The sequence below is a fragment of the Pezoporus occidentalis genome, unplaced genomic scaffold (assembly GCF_034315485.1).
Source record: "Pezoporus occidentalis ecotype Australia unplaced genomic scaffold, CSIRO_AGI_Poc_V1 ctg953, whole genome shotgun sequence".
In the NCBI taxonomy this organism is placed as follows: Eukaryota; Metazoa; Chordata; class Aves; order Psittaciformes; family Psittacidae; genus Pezoporus; species Pezoporus occidentalis.
Window position 1 is genome coordinate 3,319 of NW_026916318.1, and position 12,970 is coordinate 16,288.

The window sequence follows — 12,970 nt, forward strand, 5'->3', positions numbered from 1 at the left end:
AAACTGACCATTGGTAACATCCCTTATGATTTTATCACTGTATTATTCTCTCAGGAAAAGATCATTCCCCAGAAAAGGCTTATCACATTCAAATGCATTGTTTCATGTATGGAAACCATTTTCTATCCTCTCAATAGCTTAGATGTTGGCACTTTAACTCAAATGGGATCAGACCAGAAGCCCATCCTCTTTGGTTTGTGTAGGCCACATGCTAAAACAGCAAAGTGTATAGCTGTCAGTGATGTTTCTCTTCAACTGCCCTACCTCCTCAGGTCTAAAAAGCAGATGACTAAATCACGGTGATCAGATGCAGTATGCACAGAGCAGATGCAGCAAGAAAGTGCTAGAAATACAGAGGAACAGACATAACATATATTCGAGTTACGCTGGAAAAAGAAATATAAACAATGTCACTGAATGTGCAACAGCAAGACATTTTAGCCTGGTTTATGTCATCATAAATCTCTCTCACAGACTACTAGCTTTTACAATAAAAGACCAGCTTAGCTATTAAGTAAAAGTTGCGGCCAGGAACATTTAGAGACTGAGGGCAGTCTGACATCAAATTACATGGATTTGAGCCTCCAGTTATCAAATCTTTTACCTGTATTCCAAGCACACTAAAGGCACAGCAATTTATAGCAGGCAGCCTAAATCCTCTAGTTGAACTTTTTTCCCTCAGAATAGCACAGAATATATTCCAAAATCTAAGCGAAAGAAAGCTGCTAGCACATATGGCACGTTCGTTACGAACAAAGTAAGCATTTAAGAAAGGCATTCCAGCAACCAGCATTTTTATTTGCCAAGAATTCTTTTTTTAATATATATAAAAGTTTTTTTTACACAGGAAACCAAGACACAAGGGATGCAAGAGCCTGTGAAGATTTCAGGAAGCTGCAAAACATGTCTGTGTAAAAACCATTCTCAGAAGCCAACATTCAAAATCAGATGAAGAGACTGAAAACACCTTCTTTGAGGCATCTCACAACCTGACATTAACATCTGAGTGGCAGGGTTCTATAGAAAAAGATGTTACAGGGACTTCAGGCCCTGAATCATCAGTCTCAGTGAAAGGGCTTAAATATAAAGAAAGGGGAGCAAGAATATCCTGTTTTCCAGGTACCAATCCAGACGTGCAACAACTTCTGCCTTCACTGGAGTCTCATCCGTTTTTCCGGTGGTCCTTTAGCACCAGCACTCTGCTGAGCATTCTTTACAGTCTCTTTTTCCTCTTGCTTGACAGCTTCAGGGGCTGGTTCTGGTTCCTTCTTGATTTGATCCACTTAAGAAGTAACAGCAAAAGAAAGTTAAACCTTCAATTTTTATTCCCAAAACACGACTCGGAGTACTTTGAAAATACAGTTGATGTCAAAGAGCCAAAATTAATTTCAAAGGCTTAAGAATAACCAAAGATTAAATTCATACCAATACTGGTAAAAAGGCAGAACAGACTGAAGAGATACAGTTCATAGTTTTCCTGTTTTGAGGTTGCTTATGATCAACTCAAAGCCTTCACATGCTTTCTTGAGCTTATAGCACCATTCAAAAATCACTAAGATGCTGGATTGACTAAACTGTTCCCTTATTTTCTCTCCTTCTGCTTTCAAAGACCATTTCCTGCATTTGGACCTTCAGGCAATACAGTTTTACAGACAGAAAGGGCAAGAGTAGAATATGCATTTTTCTCAATGAAAATTTTCAGTTTAGGAATGCCAGAATTCCTAAGCAGCTCAGCAGCAGCAAGGAGCTTATATGGCAACTGGAAGACATTGCTATATAGAGCCTATTTTTTAAGTCTTGTGAGAATATTAGAGTTTTACCTGGGATAGGCTTTTCTCCAAGTTTTTGCTGTGGGGGAGGAAGAAAAAATAAAACAACACATTAGCAGGACCAAGGCAATAGTTCTTAAGCCTGCCTACTATTCATTTAGGAACGTATACCAAGCAAATACACTCTTATACATAACAGTTGATGGTAGAATGAATCACTAAATACACTTTAAACAAAATCCAATTAACATTTTATAACATCCAGTTTCTGCTGACAACTGAAAAGCACTAAAGCAAAAATTACACAGCCAGTCTTTCCCACATCTGAGGAGTACACAGTTTTGTGAGTTGCTGTAAACATCATTTGTTCTTCCCAAGCAGAAGACCTGGTGGAACAAATGGCTACTAGAGATGATCAGAGGTAATTACAACTTCACAGAATGCCAAGAATTTCCACACTAATTAATAAGCCTCAAAAACAATAAAGTAGCTAAAACAAAATAGCTGTGGTGGCTTGATTTAGCTCACAAAGCAGGAAACTGGAAGGAGGAGCAAAACCCCATAGCTGACAAGAACAGACCCTCTGTGATTAGGTAAGGAATTTGTGTAAGAAAATTCACCCTCACAGTTTTGCCAAGGTCTTAAATGACTCCTGCAATTACAAAGGGGAATCCTACACTCCAGTCAGAGCCTTACATTTCAAATTTATCATCTAACCCATGCTACCATTGCAGAAAGCACACAGAATTCCCATTCAGTTTCAGCTGTTAAAGTGCTTCTGACTGCCTTACATTCTAAGTTACAGAAATCCTATGGCTTGTAAGCATCATACCTGAACAAATTTGGGTGGAAACTTTTGTCTTAGGTCTAAAAGCAAAGCATCTACCCGTTGCCTTTGGAAAATAGAACTTGGTTCTTCTTTCTTCTTGGCTTTTGGTTTAGCTTTCTCTACAAGTCACAGAAATGTAGGAGAAAGCTGTATTAGAAGTTCTGTCCACTTTGTTGTATGACAAGCTGGTATTCATCCCTCCTCTAAAGTTCACCTATGTCTTCCCTTTGACATCAGTTTTTTTTTTTGTGGAAGACACATTAAGGACAATTCTTACTTCCTAACAAACTGGTCTGGCTTCTGAAGATGTACTCTGATCTCCAGTGGGTTGAAGATTTCCCCACTTTGTTGACACACAGCTCACAATTTTCATCTCCCACCCATGCCTCAATGTCCATCCCCACCAGCACAGAAGAGCAAGATTCCTGACAGGCAGCACTAACTTACCCATCAGACAGACACTTAACCTTATCTCTACACCATCACTTTGCATTGCCTCAAGGTTTTCTACATTACCTTCCCCCACCAAAGTACACAGGAACAACTAGGATTCATACCTCGTTCTTCTTGGTCTTTGAAATGCCACCAGTAGCCCTTGGATGGGTGATAGCGGCAGTAGGACATGGCTTCTTCAAAAGCAGACTGAATTCCATGCACTGCAGTGAGCTTTCAGAACAAGAACATAAGGAAGTGTTCAGAGTTCAAGGAAAAAATACAGTATAAAACTTTGAAAAAATGGATTTTAAAATTAGTATTCTGTATTTATTTTTGTTCTGGGAAGGGAACTTGGGACATTTGGACCAAGAATGTAGTCTCTTCAATAGGCTCTTACAAGATATTTTCTGAAGTGCTTTTCTAAACTGACAAAAGCAGTTGCTTACTAGAACAAAGAAAAAAACAAAACAAACACAAGTGCCCAATTCAAACAGAAATACCACATCAACTTAAAAACATAAGCCTCACTTAAAGAGAAATATTACCTTCCCTTAACAGTGACATTCCAAAGCAAGCTTCACTACGTATTTAATTACTATTTCACATGCATTTGTGATGTAATTTTTCTTTTGATTATTCAAACCTTATGCTGGTCTGCTAATTGTGTAGCTTCAGTTAATTCTGATCCTTCATCCTTAAACAGCATATCCTAATTTCTGGACCATACTGCACGCTTGCAAGATCTTTCATTTCCAGGTGGGATGTACACCATATTCACTGGTGGTGTTGTTTTATGTTACTGTGTACTGCACAAGATCTTTCCTCAAAACAGCAAAGGAAGGATTTAAATAGCCTGAGGAACACCCAGAAGTAAAAGCAGGTACAAACCAGTGTCCATCAAATGGACGAAACACTTACAACTCTGGAGTTAATGACAGACCCTAAGTCAGGTGCCTGATAAATCACTCCAGCAATAATATAGTAGTCGGCCAGTGGAATAACTGTGGGGAGGAAGAAATAAAAAAAAAAAAAGAAGAGACAGGATCAGTTTAAAAGCTGTGGCTGAAGACAAGGTATTTGTTGCTGAATTTCAGTTTTAACAGCAGAAATCACAATATTCATGACCAAATTTTCTATTCTTAACCTTTTCCTTCAAGGTGTTTTATTTGTACCTTAGCCACAGACTGAGAAGGGGGGACAAAACCCTCTTCTACTGTAAGAACCTACTTAGCAGCATAACCAACCCACAGTTAAAGTTGGAAATAGTGCAGAACAAGAAAGTGATATGACACACAAAGAAGCATGAATGATCCCTCTCCCAACCTAATGATACTATGTTTTGAAGAACCATAAATGACATACTAGCCTCTGCAGATGATTAGCTAAAACTGAACTAAGCTCATCAGCCCCACGCAAAGATATAGTTAGCCTTATAGTCAAATAATTAAAATGAAAGCTTTTGCATAGCCTAACAGATAAATACGATATGGTGTGAATGCTATTATCCATTTTCCATGGCAAAACATACCACAGGGCTGCAATTTCTCATTGCACTCTTCATATTTCACCACAAGGTGGCAATCCCTGCTATAAGCGCACTAGAGGTCACTCTGCTAGACAAAAGTATCTCCACTCCACCAGAAATCCTCATCCCCTTTTATTCAGATTTAAGATAGAGATAGCAGTGGTTAAACACCAATAAGGAACAGACAAAAGCAACTAACTGATCAGCCTTCTCAACGGTGACCAGAATTGTGACCTTACCTTGTGTAGGAGACTGCCTTTGCTGCTTTCGGATAATGAAGAGAATGGGCTCTTGAGCATGAAGAAGGATGTACTCCACTCCAATCATCTGGCTGAAAAAGAAGCAACCAGAATAACTATCTTCCTCAAAGCAAAATCTGTAGAATGTGAAGAGCTACCAAAGGGCCTGGCGGTAAAGGGATGAAGTTCTGATGCTCTAGAAGCAATTCTATATAATGTGCAGTAAATAAAGGGATAGAATTTTCTGAGGTAGCTATCAAAAAGTAGCTGCAAATATAAAGAGTCAGTACAACTTAACACAGTATCTAAGTAGAACATGTTAGCAAACAAATAAACAGCAAGAAAGATAACAATCTTGTCATCACAAAGATGTCATTTAAACACAAAGGACCGGCATATGATGTGAACATGTGTGTCTGAAGTGAAAACCCTTCTACAACCACATATGAGCATAAATGACTTTACCAATGAACTTTTAGCTCAGTTTGCACACTCCCCATCATACTGTGGAGTCTTTACATAGTTCTCAAACATCTCACTTGTGCTTAGTGTAGCAGATGGGGAACTGCAAAGAAAGTTAACTTGTGCATGCTGTAATCTCATTACACAACCATCTGTGATCAGTTTACTTACAACCATCACTACTTTTGTTATCCATACTAAAAAGCTAGCTCTTTGAAGGAAATTAAGTATGGCACATAGCCAGCAGGATACAGAAACACAAACTGTTTCTGAATTCAAAGTATCCCCTAATAGAAACCCTATTCACCATAGAAAAACATTTAACTCTATTAATGCTACTCAGGTTCTGTTGAGCTGGAAGGATAAGAGAAGACAGCTTTTCTAATTCAAACATCTAGAAGGCGATTTACTGGAATCTCAGAACATGCATAAATTGCTTCATGCTGAACACCTCCTTCAAATGGCATATGAGGAAGTAGAAGACATCCAAATACAAAAAAAGCTGGGCTCCCTAGCAAGTGGTAGGACTAAAAAGCACAGAACAGAAGAGGTTCCCAGCATGCTTCCATTCAATCATCAAAGTCTCTGGATGGAGGGACAAAGGATGCTGTACAGGAAGCAGTTCTAAATGACAACTTACTTCAAATGTTCCAAGGTCATCCGCTGCATTTTGACAACTTCATTGTTACATGTTCGGTCATAGAATGGGTTACTTCGCTCTGAGAAATAGTCCAAAACACTCCCATTGTTTAATATTGGAATCCAGGAGCTGTCAACCCAGGAAATTCCCAAGAGATTATCTGAGAAGAGAAACATACACTGAGTACCAAAGCAGCCAGAAGCACTACAAATACGTCCAGGAGTATATTGCTACCAGTTATTGATTACAGCAGGGGAAGGAAGTGCAACACAGCCTCACACAAACCAGTTCTAATCAAAAATGTGTTTCAGAGAGCTCAAATAATAACTGATATTCTTTAACCTTCTGCAGATCTGCTGTAGATACACAACAGAAATACAGTCTTTTCTGAATTACTGCACCTTTCTTTCCCTCACCACTAGTTACTGGTGTACCGTTTTGTCTCAAGAACATGAGGAGGGTCTGTGTGCACATATGTGCACGCTGTGTTGGTGGGAGTCATTTAGCTCTGATACTGCATATAACAGTATCATGCTACATCTACTCAGTAGTATTATATGCAGTTTATTCTATGAACCACAGCATTAGCTGAGTAAAAAGACAACCCAAAGCATAGTTCCTTTCCAAAGCTAGGTCTCTGGTAAGTAAGTTGAATTTGCTAAGCTAAATTAGAACCAGCTGGGGGGGGTAGGGTGAGCCTACCCTCCTAATGTGACCAACCTCAGCCTGGTCATATTTAGAACAATTTATTTCTGAGAAAAAATAGTTCCAAAGCTGTAAAAAACGATGCTACAAAATAAGTAAAACACTGCAGAGATCTACTAATTAAACAAAGAGTTTTCTTTTGCTAAGTAAATGAGCAAACTACTGAGTGAAGCAAAACAGTGGCACTGGTAACATTTCTAAGGTGTTCTGTTATTAAAACATATATCACTATGATATGACAGCAGCTGATACTGTTACGTTTCAAAGATGCTATTTTTTTATGTAGGTGAAGTCTATAATAAACAAAAAAAAAAACAAAACAGCAGACAAAGATGCTATCTTTGGGCAGATGTTTCCCAGTAATCTTGAACAAGAGATTTATTCCTGACTACAATTAATCTGCCAAATTGCCTGCAGCTAATTACTTATTCCATAACTCAGTGGTATTATAGAAATCTAATTACAGAGTAAAAACAACTGCATAAAAAAAGCAAGCTTTTTGGATGAAACATATTCTATAAAGGTCAAATCATTATATGCTAGTTAAGTTCCTACAGATTTGGGGACATGTGAATTAAAATCCCTGGATTTTACTATCATACTGCAGCAAAATCATGTTCCAGACCAAAGAAACCAGCAATGGGTTCCACAGTCAACAATCTACTAACATTGAAGATCCACAAATGATCTTGAAAAGCACTCTGAAATTCAACCATTTTCAATTGCTGCAGCAGTAAACAAGAATTTCCAAGACACAAGAAAGCAGGAAACAAAGGCTTAGAATTAAAAACGTAACTGGTGAGAAGTGATTAATGACTGAACTGAAATTCCCTTCTTGCAGGAACACATTATATGATCAAGCATTATACACGTACCCAGAACTCCCACCTAGCATTTCACTGTGAATATTTTTTTACTTCTGTGACAACTCAGCATGCTCGAGGATGACTGGATCAGTTCCAAAAATGCCAGCTCATACACTATTAGTAGCTTCTCTGAGGAACAGTTAATAAAGTAACACTAGCTGCCTAGCAAAAGGAAAATGCAGTGCAAATAGTCACACATAGATCATTTTTGCCTTGTTAACCTCAGCATTGCCAGCATCTTTCACAGAACAAAAATCTAGAGCCATTCATGTTATGTCACATACACTATTGTCTCTCCTCACTATAAAAAAGGAAATCTCAGAATCACAGCACTGAGATTCACTATTAAGTACATAGATTGTGCTAGTGCTGATTATCCTAAACGCTTTTCAGGACCATAAGAAAAGCTTTCCTTCCAAACAAACCCCACAATCTGAAGTGCTTGCATTCTTGCCACAATAAATGTTCACACTGCATTTCAAATACAAACTTTTCTTGCCTGTGTGTTTAACAATGACTGCATTTCTCAAGAGGGATGTCAGACAGGCTTTATTGTTTTTATTTTATTATTGCTATAATGCTGCATATAAACTGTTAAGTGTATTATAAAAAAGAATATAAAGCTGGGCTCAAAGGCTCAATTATCCATAGCTACTTAGTGCCAGTATCTATAATTGCTTTATAACAAGTAAGATTGTTCTCTTACACTATTCTTGGAGAAAAGGGGAGGAGGAACAAAACCAAACCTGAATCTGACACTCCTGTTCTTCCCACCAAGAAGGGAGTACTTCTCTTTACTTTGGGTATAAGAAAGAATGGATGGTGTTCCTGCATCAGAGATGTGAAAGTGCTTGTGACAATACTGCCAATCTGTCATGAACATCAAGAAAATCTGGGAGATGATCCAGCAAACCATGGTGAAAAAAAAAAGAGGAGAGCAATTCACACAATGTCCTGTGCCTGGCCTTGCCAGCTAGATAGCCCAACATGAGGCTTTGATAGACTGAGAGGAACAGTAAAATAGTTTTATAGCTTAAGAATGTAAATATGCCTCAAAATCTACTTAATATATTGAACCATATTAGATAATAAAAAAAAACAACAAGCAAACAAAAAGCACAAAACTTTGAGGGAGCTTTAATTATCTGGATTAAGACAGAAGGTTCTCACAGCAGCTAATAACTTAGTACAGCACTCCTCCATCAACTGTCCTTGCTGTATCTCAAACAAGGCAGTCAGAAAAGCAAACAGGACTGTAAGACTTTGAAGAAAAAAGGAGAAATCTCTATGACATGATCAAAATTAAACCCTCACAAGATTCCCTACATACCTGCTCTTGGCCATTCCCTGACACTCCACGACAAGAGATTCTCAGTATGATCCCATTCAGACACCCTTTCAGAGAACAACAATTTCCTTTGCCATGCCCTCTCAACCCCCTTTTTCACCCACAAAGTTCAAACTCTTCACAGTAATTTAAGCTGTATTTTGTTACAGCATAAACCTTCTTTAATACTTCATTGAAGTACCACCCCTTCTTCAAAACATCCCATTAATATCCCTGAATTCTTACCCAAACCTTTCTTGTTTTCAGTTACTTCAGCCTTCTTTCTGACTTAACTAACACCTGCCCTGGCTCATCCCATCCACCCGAAGCCCAGTTAAAATCACCAGCCTAACTCACTGCTTTGGTCCTGTCCAGGTCCCCACACATGACAGTGTTTCCCACTTCCTTTCACACTCCAGAACTAAACTCTTTTTTGGCAGATCACTCATGTCACCTCCTCATTCCACCTGAAAAGGAAGCTTTGTAGCAGAAGAGATGCTTGTTTTCACACACATCCCCTCCCAGCCCATGACAAAACTGCTTTTTGGACAGGTTTTGATCCCAATCCCTTACCGGGATACAGATACATTCCCAACGCTACTAAACCCCTTGTGCGGAGCTTCCAAAGACATACAACTCAGTAGCTCCGTTGCCCTACAGAGCACTAATAAAGGCAGCAGCTCTGTTATCCTCACACCTCTGGCCACATCGCACCGTCCCGTAACTGGGAGGCTCGTGGGAGCGAACGCCGATAGCACAGCAAGCTCCAACCACCTCAGGGCAGCCAGGCCCGCCCGCTCTGCCCGCGGGGGGAGCACACCCCTTCGCGGCGGAGAGCAGCCCCGGCCGCCGGGCAGGGCGCACGGCTCGACATGGAGGTGCCCGGCCAGCAAGCAGCGCCGCGTCCCGGGAGCCCCTAGCACCCGCGCACGGCACGGCACGGCACGGCCCTACCTCGGATGTCCACAGCCGCCATGCCGCGCCACTCACTTCCGCCCGGCACCGGGCACTGGGAGCAGGTGAGGATGGGGAGAGGGGTAGAGCGGCGCCGGCAACAGAGACGGGAGGCTAGAGCGGCACCACACCCGGCGGGGCGGGGCGGGGCGAGGGCGGGGCCTCCGGCAGCTGGGTGGGCCAGCCGGGGTGAAGGCGGGGATAGGGATGGGAGTGGTCATAGGAATCGAATGGGATGGGATTGAGTGGAACGGGGATAGAGAAGGACAGGACGGGACGGGACGGGATGGAATGGGGTGGGATAGGGTGAGGATGGAGTGGGATGGGTGGGGATGGGATGAGACGAGACGGGATGGGGATGAGGATGGGTTAGAATTGGGTGGGGTGGGGATGGAGTGGGACTGGACTGGACTGCACTGGATGGGATGGGATGGGTCGGGGATGAGGATGGGATGGAATTGGGTGGGGTGGGGATGGAGTGAGACGGGATGGGATAGGATGGGGTGGGGTGCGGATGGTGTGAGATGGGACGGGATGGGATGGGTTGGGAAGAGATAGGATGGGACGGGACAGGGATGGGTTTGGGTTGGGTGGGGATGGAGCAAGATGGGATGGGATGGATCAGGACAGGATGGGATGGGATGGAACTGGGATGGGATTGGGTGGGGTGGGAATGGAGTGAGATGGGGTGGGATGGGATGGGACAGGACGGGATGGGTTGGGATGGATCATGATGGGATGGTGGGTTGGGATGAGGATGGAATGGGATTGGTTGGGGTGGGGATGGAATACGATGGGATGGGATAGGTTGGGATGGAATGGGATGGGATGGCATGAGGATGGGATGGGATTGAGGGGAATGGGGAGGGAATGGGATGGGATTGGGTGGGATGAGGATGGAGATGGGGATGGGATGGGATTGCAAAACATCCCTTGTCCCTGCTCACAGTTACTGGGCAGGGAAACATAAGCATGCAGCGAAGGGCTGTGCTGCCCCAGCCTCCCACTACAAGTGCAAGGTGACCTGCTCCTCACCCATGGGTGATGCATAACCAGAACGATGGCATTAGTGATGAAAACTAAATGCATTTTTAATGCTAATTCTGAGCTGTCTGTTCAAAAACAGAGGTGCAGGTGTTCCACAATCATCCTCAACTGACCATGGCTCTCTGGCAATTGCCAGTCACTTTCATAATGAAAATGACATGGGCTGCAGGTTCCCGCTGAGCATCACACCCATCTTGGTTGCGTTGGCTGGGGTAGCCCTGATTTATATTGCCATGTGGGAATAACATGGGACATTTGAGATCATAAAATCAGAACACTGCATGGATCCTATCCTGAGGTTTGGTCCTTGGAATTTTGACTCTTTAGTGGTATCATTGGTCATTTATAGCATGAAGAACAATATTCATACACTGAAGATTAATAAGCTTTTTATCTAGACTGACAACCACAATCTACTCATCTACTGTACAGAGCACCCAATGGCCCCCTGTCCCGCCAGCATAACTCTGTGCATCCTCCTCACCTGAGCCTTTGGAGAGGGTTACAGAAAGTGACAAGAGCTTTGGAAGGTTACAGAAAGTGACAAGAGCTTTGGAATGTTACAGAAAGTGACAAGATCAAGGAGTTAAGGCAGAATAATGCTGCATTGGAGGACTGGACTCTATTCTTGCCAGTGATATAGTCATACATTATATTAAGTATTTTTCAACCTAACATTTCACAGTTGTCTGGTAATTTCAGTTCCTCATTTGCTGGAGACTGACACAGTGATCCAATTTATAGATATGCTAAGCCCTTGGTGCAAAGTGGTCATTCTTTGTGTTTTATAACTCTGCACTCTGAGAAGTCAAGTTCTCTGAAATCTCTCTCAGTTTAAGCACCTAAAATAAGATTTTTGTTATCTCTGTGCCTCAAGGCTGCATCTCTAAAAGGAGGATGATAACAGGTTCCTTAGCTGTCAGTGGCTTATGAAAATAAATATTATAATCTCTGCAAAATATGATGCTGGGGTGGTTAGTGTCATGAGGAAACTTATAATCCCCTCTTCAAAAAAGGATTTGCCTGATGTGCAAAAAATAAGTAAAAATGCTTGAACAGTAGAATAAAACAAAGTAATGAGCAGACAAGCACTGTCCATCCTTAACACTGAAGGCAGAAGAAAGCTATGAAAAAATGGCACTTGATAGTGTTTAATGACCCAACTATATTAAAAATCAAAGCTAACCCTAATTTTCCAATTTTCTCATTTCTGAGTGCTTGTCTTTGTTACAGAGATAATATTCTGTGCAATATACTTTGCCAGCGGATAATACACATGTGCACACTGCAGATCTCCATTCATTAATTAACTGCTACTTGTTAGCAGTTTCTACCCTTGCCAGACATACCACTTTAGCGTTATGCACAGCAGAGTGCTTCCAAATAATATTATTTAGAAATAATATTATAGTATTATTATGTTAGGTTGCTGTTCTAAATCAAATATTTAAATACCTTTGCCCTGAACAATCCCCCCAGAGTGCAGAAATGCCACAGACAATGCAGCCACCCTTCTGGAGCATCTCTGATGCCCCATCTCACTCTATTTTTGTGCAAACCATTTCTCTTCAGTAGCAAAGGGGAACTCAACCTCCATTTTAATTATTCATGTTATCCACCTTTCCTGCTGACTCTGCACTTTTCCTCAGCAAGGATGTCTTTGGGTGAGTGAGGGACTGAAAAGCAAAGACTCTTGGGTGGGTAATAATAGTGTTCAATGACTTACAATAAATCTTCAATTACATGGTGAGACTAGCGAAGCACTGGGAAGAACTGTTCATCTGGTAACATTTTCACCTTCTATAGCATAAACCTCTGGGAATTTTTTGCTTGGCTTCCTCTAAAGGGAGAGTTATAATGAGTTCTGTCCTTGTTAGCAGTAGGTGTGGATTACAAATGGAGAGCTAATGGCAGCTATCAGGTAATATGAGGAATTTATGCACTCTTCTTTTCATCTCAAAGGCATATTAGGCAATGAATATTTAGGTGTATTCATCACATTTGTGTGTTTTAAAAATAATTAAATACCTGGATAAAAACTGGCACATTTTCATGCCCCAGTGTTTGGATGTTAGTGTCACCCTCCCCCCAGTGAAATTATATTTATATATTTCTGTGATCAGAACTAATGGGGAATCTCATTTTCCTATGCCCCCCTTCTGTAGGCACTAC

General features: G+C 41.3%; 1 protein-coding gene across 1 annotated transcript; it reads right to left on the reverse strand.

The window, feature by feature from the left end:
- Positions 1–777: 777 nt before the first annotated feature.
- On the reverse strand, positions 778–9,882 carry MED6 (mediator complex subunit 6). The gene is made up of 8 exons (XM_062606332.1): positions 9,752–9,882; positions 5,900–6,059; positions 4,798–4,889; positions 3,952–4,034; positions 3,156–3,264; positions 2,602–2,717; positions 1,821–1,848; positions 778–1,282 (listed from the first exon to the last, which is right to left on the reverse strand). The coding sequence occupies exons 1-8, from the start codon at positions 9,771–9,773 to the stop codon at positions 1,152–1,154; spliced, it is 741 nt and encodes a 246-aa protein (XP_062462316.1). The 5' UTR covers positions 9,774–9,882; the 3' UTR covers positions 778–1,151.
- Between the last annotated feature and the right edge of the window lie 3,088 nt (positions 9,883–12,970).

Bases quoted from the DNA above. Each gene is read 5' to 3' on its own strand.
- MED6 (XM_062606332.1), bottom strand. From the start codon at position 9,773: ATGGCGGCTGTGGACATCCGAG. The intron at 4,035-4,797 runs GTAAGGTCACAA...TCCTCCCCACAG, and splicing joins AAGGCAGTCTCCTACACAAG to TTATTCCACTGGCCGACTAC. The intron at 1,849-2,601 runs GTATGATGCTTA...CCTCCCCCACAG, and splicing joins TTCCACCCAAATTTGTTCAG to CAAAAACTTGGAGAAAAGCC.